The sequence below is a fragment of the Phoxinus phoxinus genome (assembly GCF_949152265.1).
Source record: "Phoxinus phoxinus genome assembly, chromosome: 3".
NCBI lineage: Eukaryota > Metazoa > Chordata > Actinopteri > Cypriniformes > Leuciscidae > Phoxinus > Phoxinus phoxinus.
The window spans coordinates 2,411,498-2,436,985 of record NC_136878.1 but is presented as its reverse complement, the minus strand read 5'-3'; the positions used below and the strand labels follow the sequence as shown (position 1 = coordinate 2,436,985).

At 37.8% G+C, this 25,488-nt stretch overlaps 2 protein-coding genes across 2 annotated transcripts in view; both read left to right on the top strand.

The window, feature by feature from the left end:
• Positions 1–4,826, top strand: part of LOC306994771 (scavenger receptor cysteine-rich domain-containing group B protein) — a gene marked incomplete at its 5' end in the record, with an annotated part of 22,305 nt that extends 17,479 nt beyond the window's left edge. The window contains 2 exons of the mRNA XM_079605564.1: positions 1,436–1,537; positions 3,649–4,826. Of these exons, the coding sequence (XP_079461690.1) occupies positions 1,436–1,537; positions 3,649–3,965 (419 nt within the window). The 3' untranslated portion in view covers positions 3,966–4,826. The remainder of the gene's footprint in view (positions 1–1,435; positions 1,538–3,648) is intronic.
• Positions 4,827–7,514: 2,688 nt separating this feature from the next.
• Positions 7,515–25,023, top strand: ywhag1 (3-monooxygenase/tryptophan 5-monooxygenase activation protein, gamma polypeptide 1). The gene is made up of 2 exons (XM_079606543.1): positions 7,515–7,755; positions 22,591–25,023. Exons 1-2 carry the CDS (start codon positions 7,669–7,671, stop codon positions 23,245–23,247), a joined length of 744 nt encoding a protein of 247 aa, XP_079462669.1. The 5' UTR covers positions 7,515–7,668; the 3' UTR covers positions 23,248–25,023.
• The last annotated feature ends 465 nt before the right edge of the window (positions 25,024–25,488 follow it).

Genomic DNA, 25,488 nt, shown 5'->3' with positions numbered 1-25,488 from the left:
AGAGTTATTCAACTTCACAACAGCACACAGAACAACAGCTGAAGGTGTCCGGTGTGTTAGCGTAACACATTAACAGTTATTCAGCCACACAATAGCATAAAGAACATATACCTGAGGCTGAATAGGCTAAACTAACATTAGTCAGCGAGTCCAACAAGTTACCGGTCAGCAAGTTCACCAAGCTCCCGATCTCACTCCTCAACACTGGATCCATTGAGTTCTTCCTCGGTGTCGCTTCTGAACAACTCCGCTAACTAGAGCGCCCTCTCGCGGCTGTAGACGGTAATGTTTTCTCTTGGTTCATCTCAGTCAGTATGAATTAATTTAGATATATAAGTCGTACCTGACTATAAGTCGCAGGACCGGCCAAACTAAGAAAAAAAAGTGTTACTTATAGTCTGGAAAATACGGTACACGTTTACCCAAATTATTCAGGCTAATTGTAGTAATGACAGATCAAACCTGTTTGGTCAATAGTGGCGAGACACATCGGTATATAAGGATATATATATATATATTATTTCACGTTATGCCCAAACAACGCTTATGAGTAATGAAGTGACTTCAGACCAACACATTTTAGATTTGGGCCGGGATCCGCCCACAAAGTTACTTGCGTTTTGCGTTTGATACTTGCGTTTCAGATCGTTAAAATAGGGCCCAGAATAATTGAATAATTTCGATTACAACTGTATATTCAAAGGCCAGTGCACACAAACATGCATGTGTACACACACACACACACACACACACACACACACACACACACACACACGTATATCACTGTTCCTTCAATTACCAATGCTCTCAAACTACAACATTCAAACTAACATCCATTTTACATTTATTTGGCCACTGTCTCTTTTTGAAAATTCCAACGTAAACCATCGAGAAAGCGGGAAATCACAAAACTGACTCAAGATCAGCATTTGCAGTCAGCAACATCCTCAGTATGACAGTTGGCCATATCTGCACGAACAATACAGAGGCCCGTCAGAGCTCGTCGTCGTCAGCACAGACCCACAGGGAAAGTCGGCCTCCGTACAGGCCACGTGCATCACTAACGCATTAATATATGCATGCATGCGTCTAATAGATGAGCATTTAAGAGAACAGGGAAAGACTCAAATAAACATGAGATAAAGAGACAAAAAGTGTTAACATTTAGAGCACTCTCATACACTGAAAAATAAATAAAAGTGTTGTAGTATTTTCTCTGAAATATTTCACTCAAAGTACAATTTTAAAGTAGAAAGACTGAAATATTGTTTATTGTTTAAACATATTCCAATTATCTTTGTTTCCACAACTTCAAAAAATTGTTTTACATTTTAGAACGAGAACCACAAGTTATTCAGGTCACAGTAAACGAAAGTTAACCAAAATAATTTAACCAAATCTTCTAATGTAAGTTTTTGTGTTTTCTATTTTTCAGCGCCTTCGGAATTTGAGGTAATAGGAAGAGACTCTGGCGTAGGGATAACTGAGGGACTTACTACAACTACGACTGCAACTACAACCACGACACCAGCGGAAGGTAAGCACACCGAAAGTTTTGACATCCTCAAAGACATTTCAGAAACATTCTACATCAATAAGTGCAGTGTATGGAAGCACACTGATATACCGGTGAAACTCGAAAAATATGGTGCAAAAGTTCATTTATTTCAGTAATTCAACTTAAAAGGTGACACTAATATATTATATAGACTCATTACATGCAAAGTGAGATATTTCAAGCCTTTATTTGTTATAATTGTGATGATTATGGCTTACAGCTTATGAAAACCTTTTCATAATATTCTAATTTTGAATTTGGGGTTTTCATAAGCTGTAAACCATAATCATCCACTTTAAGTTAAGTTAGCCTTTAAGCACATTAGTCAAAAGAGGTTTTATTTAGCAAGCCTGTAACCATCTAGATCATGGATGGAAAAGGCATTTACAACCAATACAGTCAATTTACTAAGGAAATATATGTTTTTAAAGCTTTTTAACAGTTATAGCGCCACCTATGCTCCCATCTCCATAAAGGCTTGCATGCTTCTTTAGAATCATATGTTGCATGTTCTCACCTAATTTCGGGAAATGCTGAGTTTTAGTTTAGGATTTATAGGCTTTTGAGTATATTTGGCTATGCCCCTTTTCTAAATGAGTCTGTTATAGCTCTCCTAAAGGGTAAAGTTAAAGTATATATATATAATTATTGACCTAGAGAGTCTAGAGAATTGTACTATAGCGCTATTGAGGTTAGCCGAAAAACCTAGGACTAGTTCGCAGTTCTTTTTTTTTTTTTTTTTATATATTCTCAAATGTTTAATGAATTATTTGATTGACAGCAGTGGTTCTTGAGGCAAAGTTGTTCAGAATGAGGAGGTCTAACATATGATATGCATATTGTGTGTATGCGTGATTACTGAGGCGTAAAACTCGTTAGACCACAGAGTTTTGTGCCCATCGGCCTCCGTTAAACTTGTCTAATAGGTGCTCAAACTTCATTGGCCGATTGTGGCCATGTTTTTCGAGATACGCAAACGTCCTCATAGAGAGACGTGGCACCTTACACAAAGAAACTGCATGCCAATTTTCAAGTCAATCGGAATAACGGTTGCGAGTTACAGCCATTTTCATGTTTTTTTTCCTGTCATAGCGCCACCAAGTGGCTAATCACAGAGATTTTGTTACTGCGACCTCAAATTAAGGTTCCAAGTTGGTTCCAAGTTCCAAGTTTGGTGAAAATATCTCATTCCTTTTTAAGAGTTAAAGCCATTTTAGTAAAAGCGGCCCTACGAAGGTTTTGCCGTCCTGCCACGACATTGAATCGAAATTATTACTTTTTTTCTATAAATATTGACAATCAGACTCCAGAGAATCTTACTGAACTGGTTTAATTCCAATCGGGCGAAAAACCTCGGACTAGTTTGCAAAAGTAGTTTTTTTCAAATAATCCAAAATACCCCAAAATTTTGAGTTATGAGCGTTTTCCTACTTTTGATGGCTGTAGCGCCACCGTCTGGCCAATTGGGGCGAGCCTCTGTGACATTGTAGACGGGATGAGTACTACCATCCCTCAAAGTGTCAAGTCTCTATTTTCTATTTTCACAAAAATATGGGCGTCGTGTCCGTGACGTCACCCGATGGTTTCTGAAGAGCATTTTTGAAGCCAAAGTGGGCGGAGCCGACCGTCGCCATCTTGGTTGCGCGTCACTCCCAGATAACAGAAAATGGGCAAAAAGGCGGATTAGCTGATGTGACGTGACGCTAACAGACAGCAGACAAACGGCTAGTAGTGACATCAGCGGTAATCCACCTGTCACTCAAGTGGCCACGCCCTTAATTATGCAGAACTTTAAGGCTTAATATAATTTAAACGGATGAGTTATAAAAAAATTCACCCCCCTCACAGTCATCATAAAGGGCAAAATTAGCTATATAGACCAAAACCACGTTTTGCACCAGGCTGTAAACACATATTCTCCTGCTGTAAAGTTGGGCATTTTAACATGGAGGTCTATGGGATTGAGTCTCTTCTGCAGCCGGTCTCTAGTGGCCAGTCGATGAACTGCAGTTTAAGTCGGACTCAACAGAGATCGTAAGGTCGTCGCTTGGTTTGAATCTTATCCAGCTCTCTCTCTTTCTCTCCTCAAGCTACCATCAGGCTGGTGGGAGGCCTGCACCGCTGCGAGGGCCGAGTGGAGATGTACCTGAGAGGGGAATGGGGCACCGTGTGCGATGACGCTTGGGATCTTACAGATGCTAAGGTGGTGTGTAGGCAGATGGGCTGCGGGCTGGCTAGAAGCGCACAGGTACTGGCCTACTTCGGTCCCGGTCGTGGCACAATCCACCTGGACAATCTGAAATGCACAGGCACAGAAGATACTCTCATTCGGTGCTCTCACATAGCATGGAACTTCCACAACTGTGACCACTCAGAGGACGCCAGCGTCACATGTTCACTCTTATGACTCCGCCCACATCAAGCCACGCCCACCAGCCTGATCCAGTAGGAAGGGGATAGGAATAGCATCGACTACAGGACTTGTATAAATTTTGTACATAACACCTCACGCCACAACTCTGAAGAATAGATTTTAAAGATTTAATAGTTATTTGGGTGTGAAACAATGAAAAATAAGTTATGCTACTACTGTTATATAAATAACTAATAAATATTATGGATGAAAATTCGAATTATGCACTTTATAAACTATACGAACGTGTACACATAGGTGAATAAATAAGCTGAGGCTATTGATATACAGTGGAAACCAAAGTTTTAGACTATAGACATAAGCACCAAATTTATTATTATGCCATACTTAAAGTGGAACTGAAAGCTAGAAGTAAACGTAAGATAAAAAGATAAATTTAGTTGCATATCCTACAGTAAAGTTTAAAGTGTATCTGAATATCTTTAACGTTTTATTGAATGTCAAAACATCATTCGTTATTCAAAAATATTTTGTCTGAATTGGTCTGCTCAGAATCTAAAAAAATTCTCAGGTCCATTTTGATTGGTTTGATTGATTATTGAAAAATAATGGTTTCAATGCTAAAAAAAAATTCATTTTCTTTCTTTCTTTCTTTCTTTCTTTCTTTCTTTCTTTCTTTCTGTCTTTTTTTGTTTCTTGTCCATCATTTGTGAGTAAATTAACAGAATGAAAATTAATGGGATAAAAGGAATATTGCATTTGCATTGAGGAAACTAAACCCTGTCATTGGCCTAATTGCATAATAGTATATTAAGATAGGAAAGAAATTTAGGCCAAAAAATGATGTTGAGATTGTCATATATAATATAAATAAACATTTGGTAAACCTAAAGTAAAATAAAAAAATAAAATGTTTGTCACTTTTTTTCTTTTTTTTTTTTCTTTTTTTTTTACTGTACAGACTTTCATAAAATATTGGGCTGAAATGTCAACTTTTTTTTTGTCAAATTACACTCCTGGGCAAAAAAAACTAAATAAAACGGGGCTAAACACTAAGCTTTTAATTTAATAACCACAAATTATTGGTCAGGAAATTAGCTAATTTAAATCAAATGCACTTAAAAAGCCATTGCCGTCTCAGAAAAACATCAAAGACAGAATTAAGTTTTTGACAATGATACACGGCGTCTTCGAAAATCTGCTGAGAATCTAAAATCTGAGAAATATAATAATACATGCATCTCTACCACAAAAAAAGTCCTTTAATGGTTCAGAGTATAGACGAATATTGCAGAATGGCTTGTTTCCCACAAATTAAAAGTTGTAATCTTAAAGGATTAGTTTACTTTAAAAAAAAAAAAAGCTGATAATTTACTCACCCCGACGTCATCCAAGATGTTCATGTCTTTCTTTCTTCAGTCAAAAAGAAATGAAGGTTTTTGAGGAAAACAATCCAGGATTTTTCTCCATATAATGGACTTCAATGGCAACCGTCTATCCCAATGTTCAAAAGAAGGTTCAAACGTCCGTCTCAATGCAGCTTCAAAGTCTCGACACGATCCCAGTCGAGAAATAAGGGTCTTATCTAGGGTAATAAAAACAAATACAAAAACAAATGACGCGCCACACATTACATCCCCACGTTGGAAAGGTCACAGGTCACGTCATCTATCCAAGTTATTTGTCTGTGTACTCCCGTTCAAAAAAGTAGGGAAGGGAAGGGAAGTCCGACCGTTGCCGGAAGCCAGTTATTTTCATTTATAAAGTTTTAAATATGTATATTTTTACGACAAAACGCATTACCCTCAGAAGGCCTTCGTTTATCCCCCTGGAGCCGGATGGATTACTTTTGTGAAGCATGCATGCACATTTTTGGGACTTGAAGGAGGTGGACCCCATAACTTGACATTATAACCACTGAAAGATCGAAGACATTTTCTAAAATAACTGAAAATGTGTTCGTCTGAAAAATTATTGACAAATGCATCTTGACGGTGAGTAAATCATGGGTTTAATATCATTTTTGGCCGAACTATCCCTTTAAGAGAAATTATGAGATGTTATTTTCAACAAGAAGTGTCTTGAGAATGAATCAGGCTCATGTTTAGTTCAGATTTGAACCCTAGTGAATATTTGGTATCAGATTAAACTATTTTTTCAGATCCTCAAGAACTGTGAAGCAACAAGATCAACGCTGACTCTAATCAAGCGGTGCTAAGTGACTATATCTACAGAATTTGTGCAATTCATGACCAGTGATTTGTGAATAAAAAAGATAATTAAAAGACCACTAAATGTTTTGCCTTTTTTTCTGCCCATAAATAAAGTGCTATAAATATATTATATATTCTTATAGGTGGACTAAAAGTTGTTTCCTGAAATAAATAAATTAAATAAAATGAAAGTTTCGTCATCTGTGTTTTATATTTCACATTTTATAATGAATATGTAATATATGTCATTTTACTATTTAATATTAGTTATAATGGGAGTCTGGTTCTTTTGACATGTTTTTTTTTTTCTTTTTCTTCAATAGCCAAGATGAAGAAGGCGTCTATACAGAAAATGACTTTTAAAAATAAAACCTTTAAAAATAAAATTTCATGTTATTAAAAATAAAACATGAAAAATATTCACTGGAGTAACTTTATGACAATTAGCCCCAGTTTACTCTATAAAGGCAAGTAACATTGCAACTCTCAATATTTGTAATAACCAAATTAAATAAATAAATAAATAACCAACCCTTTTATTGTTGAGATTAAAGCGCCACATTAAGAGCTGCAGATGACGCGGATATTTTAAAGTCCAAAATAAAAATCACATATTTAAAATAGGGCTGTAAACGATTAATTGCGATTAATCGAATCCAAAATAAAAGTTTGTGTTTACATAATATATATGTGTATTGTGTATAATTATTTTGTACATATAAATACACACACATGCATGTATATATTTAAGAAAAATGTGTTATTTATATATAAAATAGTTGTATGTATATATAATATAAATCATATAAAAATATATATGCAGTATATAAATGCAAATATATACATGCATGTGTGTGTATTAATTTATACAAAATAATTATACACAATATACACACATATATTATGTAAACACAAACTTTTATTTTGGATTCGATTAATCGCGATTAATCGTTTACAGCCCTAATTTAAAAACATATGATTTAAAAAAAATTTTATTGGTCTCTTTTTAAGCATGTGCGCATAACAGATTTACATAAAAACATATAAAGTTCAGCGGCGATGCAAAATACTTTGTAGAAAATCAAACATCAAAAAAAAACAAAAATACATATATATTATTATCTTTAGGCTACCTATTGAGGGACTAATAATATAGTTATACGTATTGCAATACATTTTACAAATATGCACAACAGTTTCAGGATGCTCTTTACACAGAGAACAATTTTACATTTTGTAGTAATTTTTGATCGGAGTCGATGTCTCGCGCAAGACCCCTCATGATCCTGACGTCACTGCACCCCCCCTCACAACCGATGACGCAATCCAGAGAAAGCGTAAAAGGAGGGGAGGGGCGTTTTGCATCGGCACGCGCGCAGGGAGAGAGAGAGAGAGAGAGAGAGAGAGAGAGAGAGAGAGAGAGAGAGAGAGCAGCTGCAGCGGCAAGAGGAGCTCGCGCGCGTCCCACGGCATATTCACTATCATACACCTATATCACCACCCGAATCTAGCGCGATTTAAACATGGTCGACCGCGAGCAGCTGGTCCAGAAAGCCCGGCTGGCCGAGCAGGCTGAGAGATATGACGATATGGCTTCTGCCATGAAATCGGTAAGTGCAACTTATGCATTATTCTGCACATGCATGATTCATTTAAATAATCTGGCTATTCAGATAGTTATGTCTCACAATATTGTGCGGATCTTCCAGTGAAATATATATATATATATATATATATATATATATATATATATATATATATATATATATAATGCATTCGTCTTGTCGCATTGCCACTTGGAAATTCCACTGATTTTCAGAATCGATTCGATCGAGCGCGCGCACGTTCTTTCTTTTCATTTCCCCTCGAATCTTTTCAACGTTCTTTATATTGATGACATAATCGATTCGAGTGAGCTCGCGCACGTTCTTTAGTCTAAAGGCCCATATAAGTTGATCCGGATCGACTGACAGGTCACAGTCCTGCTGAAATGATGACAAGGCTTATTTGGGAATACTGTGTGTCACTGCCTGTCATTCATTAAAATAGAGTATAATAATGCAGGAGTATAATAATGCAGCGTTGAGTGTGAATCCAGATTTCTGGGCGGTGCCTTTCAAAGATCAGTAGACACTTCAGTATAGCACATGCATGGCCATCATTAGAACAGTTTAGCTTACAGATCCAGTGACATTAGTGATATAGCCGTCCTATGCATCCAGTGAATGCAGATCCAGTGCAGAATTTCTCTGCTTATTAAAGAGGTTTGTGATTCATCAGTATTATATTATGCTGGTGTGGGATGCAGATGATCCAACGCTTCTCTCTTTTGTCCTCAGAAGCTCTTATCGTGCGGCACTGACTGTCGTCTCCATCGATTTTACATTTGATCGCTTTTGGTTTTCGCACATGCACATCCTCCGGCTTTGCAGGTTCGCTCTCACTAGGCGTGTCGCAACGTGTGCCAAGGTGCAGTGCCCATAATGCAGCATTTCATCCATCCATCAGACTCCATCCAATAGGGTACAAGTTACCACCAACCTCTCTCTCTCTCTCTCTCTCTCTCTCTTCATCAAGGGCGTAGGTTTGCATTGAAAGTTGATTGGATCGTATTGCAAGGAAGAACTAGATAACTAGATGAGATTTGTGGTTTTAAAAACTCAACCAGTGTTTTAAAAATCACAATCTCCTGCCATGAAGTTTTGGAGGTAACGCCTAATTAATCAGTGCAACGTTTGTAAAATACTTTAGACACCACACCTAAAGTAAAAAAATTAATAATGAGAGTCATCAAGATAAAACGTTTCTGAATCATTGTGAAAACATCTTTACCTAAAATGTCAATATATATGGAGCACTAGGAATGACACATAAAATGAAATCAGTTATCAATTTAATAATTTAATGGAAATAAATCCATTTTTAAATGGATGATATAATTTTTTTCACATTTTAAAATGCAGATATTTATCATACAAACAAGTACAATGATTTATTTTGTCACTCATAGTCCACATACATGCAATGTGTTTTTACTACGGAATTAACAATCTGTCATTTATTATTAGTTAAAAATGTTAAAACGGACTAGAGCAGTGCACATGCACATATCGGCACCTTCCTGAAATAATTGCCCAAGTCATTTTCAATTTCAATTGACTTGAAGGTGATGATATGGAAGCTTGTTTCCGCCACTGAATAATTTTTTTTTCTTCGCAGAATTGCATGATGTAAGCTCGCAATTGCAAGAAAAAAAGTCAGAATTGTGACTTATTTTTTATTCGGTGGCGTAAGAAAGCTTCCATATGCACAACGTCATCTGACAGGAGGAATATCTATATATATATATGCTATTTTCATAACATCTAAAAAGTAATGAAATTACACTTTATTTTAAGGTGACAGTTACATGTTACGACATGCACTTACTATAGTAATAACAGTAAATTATGCATAATTACAAAACCCTAAACCACCAAACCCTAACCGTAACCCGTACATGTGGTTAATCAATATTACTCAGTACTTATTTGAGTAAGTACAATGCAACAACGTCACCTTACAAAACGTAACATAATGTAAAAACATGTACAGGTGAAACTCGAAAAATTTAAATATGGTGCAAAAGTTAAATTGAAGTTAAAAGGTGAAACTAATATATTATATAGACTCATTACATGCAAAGTGCGATATTTCAAGCCTTTATTTGTTATAATTGTGATGATTATGAGCTTACAGCTTATGAAAACCTTTTCACAATATTCTAATTTTGAATTTGGGGTTTTCATAATCATAATCTGTAAGCCATAATCATCAAAATTATGACAAATAAAGGCTTGAAATATCTCACTTTGCATGTAATGAGTCTATATAATATATTAGTTTCACCTTTTAACTTGAATTTCTGAAATAAATGAACTTTTGCACCATATTCTAACTTCTCGAGCTTCACCTATAGTAGGTGTGTGTTGCCTACAGCATTTGTTTTTAAAAATGTGGCTATTGATTTGTAAATCATGTCAAGTTTTGGTTGGAGCTGATAAACTTGCAGGCATTTAATGAAACGGAAAGTGCATCGTTCACTTTAGTACTCTCTAAGACTGGATGCTGTCCATTACTGAAAAATGCCTCATCACTGTGTAATTGCACATCTCGTGACATCCGCCGGTAGACGAGTGTTTCTGAGGGGAAAGGATAAGGTATATTGCACAGGGCTTCTGATACACCAGTCTGCCATTAGTGCGGATCACGTAATGCTTCGACTGAACCGTTTTCACTCAGAGCTTGACAAATTGGTGAATTTCAAATATTAGTTCCCTCAACAACATGTTTCTGTTTGCTTTTATGTGGTCTAAACTAATAAATAATTCTGACTGGCCGTTAATGGCATGTTGTTCCCTCTCAGGAGTCTCCCAAATCTTAAATATTCATAAGTTAAGCTCCATACTTATTTTGTGCCATCCAGTGTGCTTGTTCACTTTGCAGGGATTCATGCATCGCCTCTCTTTGAGACACACACACACACACACACACACACACACACTGGAGGATTGATATGTCTGTGTATTGATTTACTCGTCAGCTGACCGGAAAGATCTGGTCCCAGTGCAGCTCAGGGGTGTGTGTTTATACAGGTCTTCTTCTCACTATGGGACGAAGAAACCCTTAATACTGCAGTAACACTAATAAACTCGGACAGCTTTCTGATGATGAGCCTGAGATTAATGTGGTGCAAAATAAATACACAATAAAATGATCCACTGTTACTTCTTCTCATGATGATGCTAATAACTTACCACAGCTCCCAGACTACTATTGTAGTATTCTACATTTATTATTTGCCATTTTTAACACCATTATGGGGACTGTTAGGTACATGGCAGGTGTGTTTTCATAGGCATTGAGCATTTTATTCATGTTTTTTTTTTTTTTTTTACAAATTATAGTGCATTTGTTCTGACATGTTATCCACAATCTGTCAGTTACAGCGGTGAACCCTTGGATTAACCACATCTTAGACCAATTACATTTATTCAGCGGGAATAAAAAGCATTCTGCTTTCATAAATCATAGAATTTGAGAAAGTGTGGGTAAAAAAAAAGGTGATTTTAAATAAAATTGATATGACAAATGCCAATAAGCTGATTCAGCTTGCATTCCTTTACTAAATATTTGTAACGTCCCCCTGTGGTGAAAATCCAGCTTTTAATGTTGTTTATGGGCCCTATCTTGCACCCAGCGCACATGACTTTGTACTGGACGCATGTATCATTCCTATTTTTCCCCCGACGCACAACGACTTTTCCCTCCACAGACGCACGTCGGTAAATTAGGGAATGAACTTGCGCTCGATTCAGTGAAAAGAGGAGTGTATATTTTGCAGTTTCAGAAAACAACTCCGCCACTGACCAGGAGAAACCCAGTCTAAAGTCAGTGGCGTGTTATTCAGATGCTATTTTTAAGGGCGCGTGCTTGGCATTTATGTAGTGTGAACAATGCGCATACACTTTGATTATCTCATCTAAACAGATGCAGCAGTTTTCATTTTTGCAAATCATACATTACTACAAGGAAAAATATTAACACACAAGGGAAATCATTGTTGTGTCCATGAAGATGTGAAAAAAATAGCCATAAATCTAGATTACACATTTACCCAAATTATTATACGCCTGTTTAACCAAAGCTAATGTGTGTGTTTCTCCCATCATCCCCAATGTCACTTCTCTGTGTTTTACGGCCCTGACGAGAGCGCCGGTCTCCTCGGCTGTGAACCGCTCCTGGCGTGCGCCGGCAAACCCGCCGTTATAATAGCAATCCGCCGTTATAATAGCGATCCGCCGTTATAATAGCAATCCGCCGTTATAATAGCAATCCGCCGTTATAATAGCGATCCGCCGTTATAATAGCAATCCGCCGTTATAATAGCAATCCGCCGTTATAATAGCAATCCGCCGTTATAATAGCAATCCGCCGTTATAATAGCAATCCGCCGTTATAATAGCAATCCGCCGTTATAATAGCGATCCGCCGTTAAATAGCGATCCGCCCGTTATAATAGCAATCCGCCGTTATAATAGCAATCCGCCGTTATAATAGCAATCCGCCGTTATAATAGCAATCCGCCGTTATAATAGCAATCCGCCGTGGAACAAGCGCGCCGGCTCTTAAAGGGAATGTGAGAGGACGCTCTGATTGGTTTATTTCACGTTACGCCCAAACCACACCTATGAGTAATGAAGCGACTTCAGACCAACACATTTTAGATTTGCGTCGGGCGCAAGAGTCGTTTATCCCGCCGGTAATATAGCAACAGCGCCGGGATCCGCCCACAGAGTTACTTGCGTTTCGCAGTTGATACTTGCGTTTCAGAGCGTTACAATAGGGCCCTATATGTGATTAGCGCAACACTCTGAGCGAACTCTCGTCTCCTCACCGCGGGGCTTCTCAGGCACTGCGAGCAAATCCCTCCGCAGAAGTAGCAGTGCTTCGCCTTCTGAGAATATAGTTCCCAGTATACGGTTAGAAGATGGCTGTGTCTCATGTGACCTTGTTATTTGTACACACTGTGACTACAAATCACAACATGTAAATAAGAAAATGTTGGCATTATTTTGTCACTTATTGGGAGCAGTATGCTAGCTGGAGCCGTTTACCTCATAGACAGTATAAGATGGACACAGCGACCCCATAGGTTTCAACAGAGAAAAGTGAAGTCAATTAGAAGCATCACTTCCTGATCGCCAGGCGAACTGCGCAGCCTCAAACTGAGCTTGACGACGTAGATGTGACGTGTGTCTGACAGCTATCAGTCTTCTAGTCGCTGTGCCGAGAGAAATCTGAATCATTCCCTTCCGAATCTCTCAGAGACGGAGAGCGTGAGCATTAGCTGTCCATGAGCTAGCAGCGGGAGCAACGTTATCACTCTCTATGGGCTTCTGTCTTAACTTTATCAGACTTTATGCTCCACGTCTCCCCGACTGCCGTGAGCTTCTCCGCCGGTCTATACGGTAATTTCTCTACAGTGCGACAGAAAGTCAAGTGGTTATGACGCAATCGTTAGGCTATTTTTACAAAAACTGCTTCTACGGGGCCATAGCGTAAGATACAAGGTAATGGAGCCTTTTATACATTGCCGAGTTTCTTTAGAAATAAATTATGGACAAATGGAGTCTTTAAACGCCTCAGATGTAAAGTTATTCGCTGTCAAAGTGACGCCAAAAATGAATGGGAGTCAATGGAGTGCTAACAGCGGGTGATGCTCTGCTAATCAGTGGCGGCCCGCGGGGAAGCTTCAGTTTCCGGCGGATGGATTACCTCCTTGTTCAGACCCCATTCTGGATTTTGCCGTTCGCTTGTACGGTGGCTCTGAATTGTCAAAACACTTTTTGTTCCCAGTATGTATATGGTTAGAAGATGGCTGTGTCTCATCTGACCTTGTTATTTTGTCACTTATTGGGAGCAGTATGCTAGCTGGAGCCGTTTACCTCCAGTCTTTGTGCTAAGCTAGGCTAGCGGTGGGTGCGTCAGACAGAGTTACGGCACGCACGGAGATGAGAAGGCTATGTGCGGACTTATCTAACTCTGGAGGATACGCTGAATACGCTCAAGTCCCAAAAAGTAGTCGTGTTGCTTTAAATAATTACAAGTGGACCGTTTAAAACAAGGGATTGGCGAAAAGGAAAGTAATTTCAGAGGATTGTGAAAGTTGTGTGTGCTTATGCTGTGAATTATTCGTCATGCATGTGCATGTGATCCGCCGTCTTTCATCGGGCATTACCATAGACGTGGCTTCAAGTCAGCAACTCATGTTTTTTTCATAACAGTACAGTCATAAAGCTTTTATGCGGTTTATTTTTAGAAGCCTGCTGCAGCTGCAAAAACATAAAAAAACACATCTGCAATCACTCTATGGTTATATAACAACAATGAGCCACTTTAAGCAAGAATCCCCCTTTCCGCCCTTACAACATCCGCATCATCCTATCAGCATCCATGCTTTTACTTCTGCTTTCTGCTCCACTTTCAATAGAAATGCACCAATACTAAATTTATCCGCTAATACTGATAGAATAATGTTTGCCCATAACAATAGTTTTTTTTTAAGGAAACAAAACACTTTCCCAACTAATGCTGTAAACTCTACAGGAAACCCTCTCATTTGGTGCATTACTGTAAAATTTTACAGTATGCTTTACCATGCTTGCGCTAGATTGTGTATGATTTATATAGTTAAGACCTCATGCCACTGAATAGTGTTGTCAAAAGACCCGGTACTTCGGTACCATTTCGGTACTAAAAAAATTACATGGTTACGGTACCAGCTTTTCTTAAGTACCGGTGGCCTACCGAAGGCGCGCCTCTGTTCATGGTTGCATAGCAACGGCAGACGCAACGGGAAAGCACGCGCTAGTGGAAATGAGAAAGCGGTGCAAACTGCGCTCTCCATGATGACGAGGAAGTATCATCTAATAATGAATTGATTTCTATCCCTTGCATTAGCTTTACTACTAGATATATTAATTGAGATGAGAAATAAAAAGCCGCCCTGTACAGCTATGATCAGCTGTTCGGCCGAGCTTTCCATGTTGTTACGGAAAGGCCGCTGGTTTTTTGTCACATGACCTGTTGAGATGCTTCTATTATAAGCCGCGCGCCTACATTTGAAATAACGAATTTGCACGTGCATAAAACGCGATATGTGAACGGCTCCTAAAGTGATATCGTGTGCGGTTGTATCTAGTTTAAAAGGCCTTTTAAATATGAACGCAGTTTTGGATTAAATAAAAGGACAGTCAAGTCAAACAAAACAAGTTTTATCTCCTGTTTAGTTGGTAACACTGCAATAAGATACCGTTCATTATCATTAGCCTACTTAATGCCTTATCATCACCCCTTTAAAACCATTTCACCCATCATGAATCATACAGCATTGTGTTTTGAAGTCTTTTTGGCCCCCTAAGATACTGACTCGTGTTTGAAACCGGTATAATTGTTGTGTTTTTCCACAGAACACAACAAGTGTAATGTAGCACAGTGTGTTCGTCACAGAGTACCACGTTTTCTAGCTATAGGCAAAAAAAAATAAATAATAATTCTTGATGGTGAAGGTGCCAGATTTGACTTGGACATAATTGATGATAACATCATATGGAAATCATAAAGATCATGACAATCTTTTTTTTTTTACTTTTAACTCTTTAAAGTCAACATTTAACGCTTGCAACCTATTTTGCTTCCATAGTGTGACATCTACTTAGAGGAACACGCCGACTTTGTGGGTCTTGAGCTTATTCACCGTATCCCCGAGAGTTAGATAAGTCCACACACTGCCTTCTCATCTCCGTGCGTGCCGTAACTCTGTCTGACGCACCCACCGCTAGCCTAGCTTAGCAGAAAGACTGGAGGTAAACGGCTCCAGCTAGCATACTGCTCCCAATAAGTCACAAAATAACAAGGTCACAGTATGTATACGGTTAGAAGATGGCTGTGTCTCATGTGACCTTGTTATTTTGCGTTTGAGTATTTTCTGCTTAAAACTGCAGTGACCCAAAGACAGTCTCAAAAACACGGTTTGAAAACGCTGGTGTTTCTGACGTCACAAACTACCTTGTAACCAATCAGATCAACGTGTGATCGTCAACCAGTGGATCTCTGAGCTGAGTGAGTGAGTGAGTGGAGGCGGGGCTCATTTGCATATTCATAGAACCGCGTATACTAAATGAGGCAAGGGTGTCAAGTTACAATCAAGCTATTTTAAGGCATGGAGAAATTTCTTTTCAAGGAAAAAACGTTTAAATATGTAATTTTGGTGATCAAATATGAGTTTTAAGAGATAACATTATTGACTACAGGAGGACTTTAAGTTTTGCATAGAAAAGTTTGAGGACTGATTGAAATTCCAGTATACTGTACTACACATGCAGTGCTTGATTAACAGCAGGTTATTATGAGTATGTATCCACGTACAACAGCATGTCTCATCCACCCACACGCTCACACACGCATTACACACACACACACACACACACACACAAGAAGCGTGGACATCATTGCTGTTGCCACAGCAGCAGCAGAGATAGTCGATTGCGTCCAAACAAAGACAATTACCCTGTTTCTATGGAAACGGCTCTTTACTCCCCCCCCCCCCCCCCCCACCGCGAGGAAGAGGTTAAAGGCAGTTTGTAAACGGTACTGTACGCAAACGTAACTATGGCGGCAAACGGCAATACCAGTTTATGCGCTACACAGTGCTTCAGCAATGGCCTCAGGCTGCTTAATGGCTGTTGTGCTTGAAATTGAAGCAAGTTGTGGTGAAGTTGATCAGTAATACTGTAAATTGTTGTGAGTCTGATGCAGGAAGCTGATAGTGTTTTCTGTTTATGAGCCAGGGCATATATTTAACGCGCAGCTACACTTACTAATTACCAAGAAGCGGTAAGTAACATATTGAATTAAACTCTGAAGTAGAAAGACTTAATAAAACATACTCTAATAATATTGGTTTAGTTACAACTTCAAAAAAAATTTTTTTTAGTGTATGTAGGAGTCAGACAGGATTTAATGAATCTGGTTCTAATTACAAATCCCATTATTTTAGTTCTTTTTTTATACCACCAATTGTTAATTAAAACAAATCAGTTTTGCAGTTTATTCAAACGTGTCTGTTTTTAGAAAAATATCCTTTTTAAAATGGAGTTTTGTCCATGTTGAACCGGGGTTTGTGAGTCTATGAAAAGCTAATTAATTAAATTATAAGGTAAAATTGTAAATAAAAACTGATCAATTTTATTTTTAATTTAGTGATCAAATCAAAACAAGAAGCTTATTAAAAAAAAAAAAATCACAGCTTGAGCCAGCACAAACCATCTTTTGCAAAGGTTATTTTTGTGTAAATGATAATTAATTTAAAATCTTGCGGTATTAAAGGGATAGTTCACTTTGAGATTAAATTTAGGTATGTTTTAGCTTACCTCAAGGGCATCCAAGATGTCGGTGTCTTTGTTTCCGCAGTAGTTTCAATTTTGATATTTTTAGGTCAAACCGTTCTTGTCTGTCAGTCATATAATGCAGGTCTATAGGCACTGTCTCCAAGAGCCTGCACAGAGAAGTCCAAATTACACAATTCCCCATCGTAAGTGCACATTGATGGCCTAAGACACGAAACAAGCGGTTTGTGTGAGAAAACGAACAGTATTAATTTCAAAGTGAACTATCCTACTATAAGTAGATATTTTAGCTCAAAGGGGTTGACAAAAAAAAAAAAAAAACTGCATGTCACTGAAATCATTTGTTTTGTTTTCTGGTTAAAATCATTATCAAACCTACAGCTTCGCTGATAAGCGCTCAGGTTATCAAGAGCCACTCTCTGTATTAAAGGGGTGGTTGATTATGATTTCACTTTTCTAACTGTAGTTAGTGTGTAATCTTGCTGTTTGATCATAAACAACATCTGCAAAGTTACAACGCTCAAAGTTCAGAGCAAAGGGAGATATTACAAAGGGAGAAATCGCTTTTTAAGGACTACAACAAACGGCTGGTAGAAACTACACGACATTCCTCCCGGGTTAGTGACATCACCAACCATAACATTTACATAAACACCGCCCCCAGAACATGATTTATAGATTATCATGACAGAATATGCTAATCAATGATTAGAAGATAGACACATAATCTACATAAATTCATCAACTAACCATTCAGAAATGTCCTGTTGCTTCTACATGTTGTCACTTCTTCTTGAGTCTCTCCATCTTTGTCTGACTCCGGTTTGAACATAAAAGGCTAAAAGTTTTTGAAATGTTCACTACATGTGTGTGTGTGTGTGTGTGTGTGTGTGTGTGTGTGTGTGTGTGTGTGTGTGTGTGTGTGTGTGTGTGTGTGTGTGTGTGTGTGTGTGTGTGTGTGTGTGTGTGTGTGTGTGTGTGAGGTAAAAGGACACAAGCTCTTGAATGGGACTTTAAACGATTAATCGCGATTAATCGGATCCAAAAAAAAGTTTGTGTTTACATAATATATGTGTGTGTATTGTGTATAATTATTTTGTGTATATAAATACACACACATGCATGTATATATTTGGGAAATATTTGCATTTATATACAGCATATATATTTTTATATGATTTATTTTATATAAAAATAGAACTATTTGATATATAAATTTAAAAAAATTCTTAAATATATACATGCATGTGTGTGTATTTATATATACAAAATAATTCTACACAATACACACACATATATTATTTAAACACAAACTTTTATGTTGGATTCGATTAATCGTTTACAGCCCTACTCTTGAAGCTCCGCCCCCTGTGCCGGGAGCAGCAGCTTATTTGCATTTAAAGGGACAGACAAAAATATTTTGTGTTTTTCCTCACCCTCAAAAAGTGACAATTTTAACATGCGATATAAAAATATCTGTGGGGTATTTTGAGGTAAAACTTCACACACACACTCTAAAGACATCAGAGACTTATTTGACATCTTGTGAAAAGGGCATTAGACCACCCCTTTAAATTTCAGAAGGATGCATTGGATGCTGTGTGGTTGTGTGTTTTTGGATGACTAATGATTCAGCAAAAAATGCAGTAAAATCATGGAGCCTCCCCAAAGGACGCAGGGAATCGCATCTGAAAGGTAGAAGAGAAGCGAGAGAGATCTTTCTTTACTCCCCAGCTCATCCGCCTACTGTCAGGCTGTTAAATCAAAGCGTCCCTGCCATGCGTTCATTCGGACAATTTTTTGTAAAGAATGTGTAGGCTCACTTTCCACTATGTTGCTCTGTAAACGACAAACAGGAATTCAGGTTGCGATGTTTTTTACAAAAGCAAGTGGCATGCCGTTCGTTTGAAACTCTGCCAGTCTTCTATGAATAGATTTACTACACATGCTGAAAACGAACAATGAAGATGCCATGTCCATAAATAGACATCTGGCAAATCAGAAGCTTACTTGAACTGTTCATGACTCACAAAAGGACATTGTGAACTACATTTACAACACAACTCTCTCTGCCGTGATTCTGTGCATGTCCTGAAACTGTTCAAATTAGTCCTGATTTATCACATCCAAAATAAAAGTGTGTTTACATAATATGTGTGTGTACTCTGTATAATTATTGTATATATAAATACACATGCATGTATATATTTAAGAAATATTTGTATGTACACAATTTGAATATGAAAAATTTGAATATGGTGCAAATGTGAAATTTATTTTAGTAATTCAATTTAAAAGGTGAAACTAATATATTATATAGACTCATTACATGCAAAGTGAGATATTTCAGTTGAATTACTAATTTTTTGAGTTTCACCGGTATATACATGCAAATATTTCTTAAATATATGTGTATTTATATATGCAAAAGAATTACAGTACAGACACATTTATAGATAAATACATATGCATGTATATATTTAAGAAATATTTGCATGTTTATACTGTATATATATACACATAATTTATATTATATATAAATATTTTATAAATAAATGCATATGCATGTGTATTTATATATACAAAATAATTATAGACAGTACACACACATATATTATATAAACACACTTTTATTTTGGATGCAATTAATCACGATTAATCGTTGCTCAGCACTAATTTAAGTTTAATGGACATGCTGATTTTGACACAGATCCGTGTATAAAGATCCGTGTCAAAATCAAAATCCGTCGCCATTAGTGACCCATGCAAATGAAGCAGGATTATGAGTGACACATAAACAGCTCTGTCACTACATAAGGTTGAAGGCGTAAACGTTTGGTTAGTGCCAGCAATGTTTAAAGCAGACGTCATCAAAATGCATTCTGCAATACTGCAGATTTTTCTTCCTTCTTTTCCTGGAGTAACAAAGAAAATTAGTTAATTTCATAAAATAGGACTACACTTTGCACCTCAATTTAAAAGCCATTGGACAAATCAGAGAATGGTGAAAAAATTGATATTTCGAATAATAGAAATAATTCTAAAGTCATGTGGGTTATGCATGAACTGATCAAATGAATGCAATGCAGGTTCAAATGCACACTACCGGTGTGATAAGTTAAATATTACAATTAAGAATAACTGTTTTCTATGTGAATATACTGTAAAGTGTAATTTATTCCTGTGATCAAAGCTGAATTTTCAGCATCATTACTCCAGTCTTCAGTGTCACATGATCCTTCAGAAATCATTATAATATGATGATTTGGCATTATCAATTATTACTAGTGCTCAAATATTAATAATGGTTCTTGTTATTAAAATCAATGTAAAAAAAACAGGTTTAATATTTTTTGTTTTCATGATTCTTTGATGAATAGAAACTTCAAAGCATTAGTTTTAAATAGGAATATTTTGTAACAAATGTCTTTACTGTCACTTTTGAGCAATTTAAATGTATTATTTTCTCTTTTTTTTATCTTACCCCAAACCTTTATTGTTTCACGGTTTTCACAAAAAAATATTAAGCAGCAATGAAACGATTTTCAACACTCATAATAATCATAAATATTTCCTGAGCAGCAAATCATCATATTATACTGATTTCTAAAGATGTGACACTGAAGACTGGAGTAATGATGCTGAAAATTCAGCTTTGATCACAGGAATACATTTTTAATATATTAGCCTAAATTAAAAACCTAAATAATAATATTTCACAATTTTCTCTGCATTTTTGATCAGTGCAGACTCTGTCAGCAAAAGAGACCGGTAGTGTACATTCATACCAAATATTATTCAGACACCAGAAATAATTTTTTATATTTATTTACCAGTGTCTGCAGGACACTATAGTTCATTTATGTAAGTGAGGATTTCAAAATAAAGTAAACTGCGACATTTTATACCCAAAAAATTCTTCATATAGTCACTACCAGTAAAAATTTGGGACCAAACATTATTCAGACACTTTGAGCTGATCATGTTCTGCTGAAGTGTTTTGTCTGTAATTGCTAATGCTCTTTTTACACACAGACTGAACACAATGAAGCATTGCTTGGTCACTGGTTGAGCTAACTGGTATTCTCTAATTGTGTAGTTAAATTTAACAGCTGACAGATATTCAACATAATTCATGTGTGAGACAGTTGAAATATCAATTGATTTGATTGAGTTCTTGTCATATTTTATTAAAATTTTAGCGAATAAACTGTGATAATGTGAGAAATGTTGAAGGTGTCTGAGGCCCCGTTTACATGTACATGGTTATTTTGAAAAACGGAGACATTTCCCTTCGTTTGTGCGCTTCATTTACAAACAAACGGAGAATTCGCCTCTGAAAACGATTCTTTCTAAAAACTCTGGCCAGAGTGGAGATTTTAGAAACTTAGTTTGCACGTTTGCATGTAAACTGAGAAAAACAGAGTTTTACCAGAGCCCGTCTACGGAGAGCCTGCCCACTCCCTATTAAGTCCTATTGAACCGAATTTTGGTTGTAGTTCCACCAGAGTTCCACTGGGGGCGATCACCCCCGAGTGCAAAATGAATGGGAGTCTATGGAGCTAGACGGCTAAATGTGTCTCTTTCACCCGATTGCCGTTGAGAAATCTCAGATTTGCTTGTAGGTTTGGCAAGTTCGTTATAGGTCGAAAGTTGAATGAACGAGTACTTATGTCCTTTCGGTTTCTTACAGGTTGAGTTGTTGTTGCCCATAACACGCTAGCATTCTGCTAATGAACGCTGATTGGTCAGTGACGGACTGGTTACGACCAGAGATACCGCTTGATGGCATCGTGGCATCCGAAGCGGGACCAGAATGTCTTGAGGATTGCCGTAAAGCAGTATCTCTGGTCGTACGATGTGTATGGCGTCATTGACATTTTAAAAGACTTTTTAAAGCAAATAAGTGACTCTAAAAAATCTAACACCCAGCAATGTGTAATTTCTTTGCATTTCCTTTCGAATACAACATTTAAATTACTAGACAAAAAATTATATCCTGAGAAAAGTGGATTTTGAGGGGTATAGCTCCATAGACCTCCATTCATTCTGCACTCGTCCTGTGAGCGCCCTCATGTGGAGCCAGAGTGGAACTGCAACCAGTTCAGAAGCCGGAAGTTTACTGAGAGTGGCAGTTCTCCCCTTATTAGACATTCTCTGGTTTTAGGCAGCCGACGTCACAGTATGAGACTATTTTCTGGATTCTGATTGGCTAACGTGGGCTTGAGCTTCTCGTTACACTGCCACCTACAGGTTTGGCATGCTCTAGACGGCATATACACAGGTTCATGTAAACGAACACTTTTCTAAAAACTGACAGGTGTGCACGATGTTATTTTTGAAAACGGAGAGGGGTGAAATGTCCGTTTATGAAAATAGCCGTCCACATGTAAACATAGCCTGAATAAACTTTGGTTTGACTGTAAATGTTATGTTATTTAATTGTAAAACCTGTTTTGAAGAATGGTTGAATAACTCCTCCTCTCCATCTTCAAGGTAACGGAGCTGAACGAGGCGCTTTCCAACGAGGAGAGGAACCTGCTGTCCGTGGCCTACAAGAACGTGGTTGGCGCTCGGCGCTCGTCCTGGCGCGTAATCTCCAGCATCGAGCAGAAGACCTCGGCGGATGGCAACGAGAAGAAGATCGAGATGGTTCGCGCTTACCGCGAGAAGATCGAGAAGGAGCTGGAGACCGTGTGCCAAGACGTGCTCAACCTCCTCGATAACTTCCTGATCAAGAACTGCGGAGACGTCCAGCACGAGAGCAAAGTGTTTTACCTGAAGATGAAGGGCGACTACTACCGCTACCTGGCGGAGGTGGCCACCGGCGAGAAGAAAGCCGGAGTGGTCGAGTCTTCTGAGAAGTCCTACAGCGAAGCCCATGAGATCAGCAAAGAGCACATGCAACCTACACACCCCATTCGCTTGGGGCTGGCGCTCAATTACTCTGTCTTCTACTACGAGATCCAGAACGCACCCGAGCAAGCCTGCCATCTCGCCAAAACGGCTTTCGACGACGCCATCGCCGAATTAGACACCCTGAACGAGGACTCCTACAAAGACTCGACCCTCATCATGCAACTCCTGCGAGACAACCTGACGCTCTGGACGAGCGATCAACAAGATGACGAGGCTGGCGAAGCCAACAATTAGCTAAGCGTTGAAGAAAAGAGAAGATCTTTTGAGACCCTTTTCCTCTCGGTCGTCATGTAAAACACGCTATAAAAAATTCAGGCATCGTTTCGGCCACGTTTGCTGATGATAGTCGCCGCAGTTTTCTTTTATTTCCCACTAAATTACGATTTAGAGAAATATGCTAGTTAAAAAGAATGGTACGCCAAAAAAAAAAAAAAAAAAAACGTTAAAAAATTAATATATCGACGTAGCTTAAAGGGGAATTCTTACCTGAACAACAGCTTGTTGGTAGTACGTCAAGTCTATTCTAAAATGGCTGAAGAGTTACGATAAACCCGAACACTGGCGTAGTGGCTGTTATTTAGTGAAATACGAAGCGGAGCTGCTTATATTAATTTACATTGTGAGTAAGAAGAACTTCAAAGCATCACGAATGGGCTTAAGGAAAAAGAAAAAGTGAAAACTTGAATGTTATCGCCTCGCGAAAGTAGGAATTTGCAAACAGGGCGTGTTTTTATCTCTCTGATGTACGTTTATTGGGATTCTGAATTGCACCCACTAAGTTTTAAAGTCGTTTACGTTGAACTGGTTATATCTGTGCCACACATCGTTAGTATGCATCTCACATCTGAACTACTATAGCTACGTTCACACTACAAGCGACTTTGTGGACAGTGGCTGGCGGTTCGGTCGCTAGTGGGCGTTCCCGCTACTGGTTGCCTTGTAATGTTTGTGAGTGACATTCACGGATGTTTCTCCATGTTGTAGACAACAAATCAGTTTTCTTGCCACTACAAACAAACATTTTGGAAGGAAAATTCGAAATATAAATGTAATCAGTATAACATGCATAATATTAAAGATGAACGAGAAACTGTGAGTGCTTCTTGCAATCGCGGCTAATTAATTGCAACAAACGGGCAAACACCGTCTATATGTGTTCACGAAACCAATCCGGCTCTGAGTCAGTGCTGTGAACACCACTGTATGCACACGGAGATACATCACAACTTATAGCACAGTTTCTGACGGCTAAAATTAGCTTCTCGTTCAACTTGCCAGAAGTGACGGATGATCACGCGCTCCACGGACTTCACTCCTATTGGTTGTCGCTCCCGAAAGTCGCTCTTCGTTTGCATAAAGTTAAACATATCTCAACTTTGTCGCGTCGCTAGACACGCCCCATCCGGTCGCCAACGGCCGCGATCGCGCGTGTCGCCGTAAAACGCCCGCTCCCCATTGAAATGAATGCTAACGTGTCGCTTTGTCGCTTGTAGTGTGAACGCAGCTTGTATTGTAAAAAAATAACACAGTTACTTCCAATCCAAAGCTAAAACCGGTTTTAATAACCATGATTGAAATCGTTATTATTATTTCGTGGATATCAAAAACGGCCAGGCCCGACGGTCACTGTACGAGAATAACGACGTTTAATTTTAATGCACTGATTAAAATAATCAAATTAAAATTAACATAATCCCAATGCTTTGCAGAAAAACGACCATTTGAAAGCAATGCCTAATCACTTGGTTTGTTACGCTCAGTTTATATCACTGTTTTTTGTTTGTTTTTTTGTTATTCTATTAATTTAATTTTTTTGGCAAATGAGTTTTTAATTCTCATTAAATGCACTTGCCTATTAAACCGTTTCTGACGATTACAGCTCCAATATTCTCGATAATACAATATTGTGCATGCTGGTGATGTATTTATATACCATAGCTCGACTTTATTAACTTTAAAAAAAAATTGTAGATGTTATGTATTCATATGAACAATAAATGACAAGAATTTAATCTGATTATTTTCTATTTATTACTTTATATTGGATTGTTTCAATCTGTTATGATTTCTTTCTTATATATTTTTTTCCTTGCTGAAGTACGCTATACCAAAACAGTGCGTGTTAACCATAAATTAATCTGTTATGGGTGTTGCTATAGTGACATGCAATTCTTGTATTTGGGTTTTAATATTAGTGCAGCAGATTAGTAAAAAAAATGGTATACAAGCATGAAATTTGGCACAGATTTGGCCACTATTTTGAAAAAAGGCGTTGGCCACTCAAAAATTCAATATGGCGGCCAATTTTCAAGATGGCCGCCATTGCTATTCAATGCTTATATCAATTATTCAAACAGTGATCCAAGCATACAATTTGATACAAATACTCTCTAAAGAACATGTTAATGGAAAAAGATGCTTGTCCCTCAAAAATTCAAGATGGTCGCCATTTTTAAAGATGGCCACCGTTCCTGT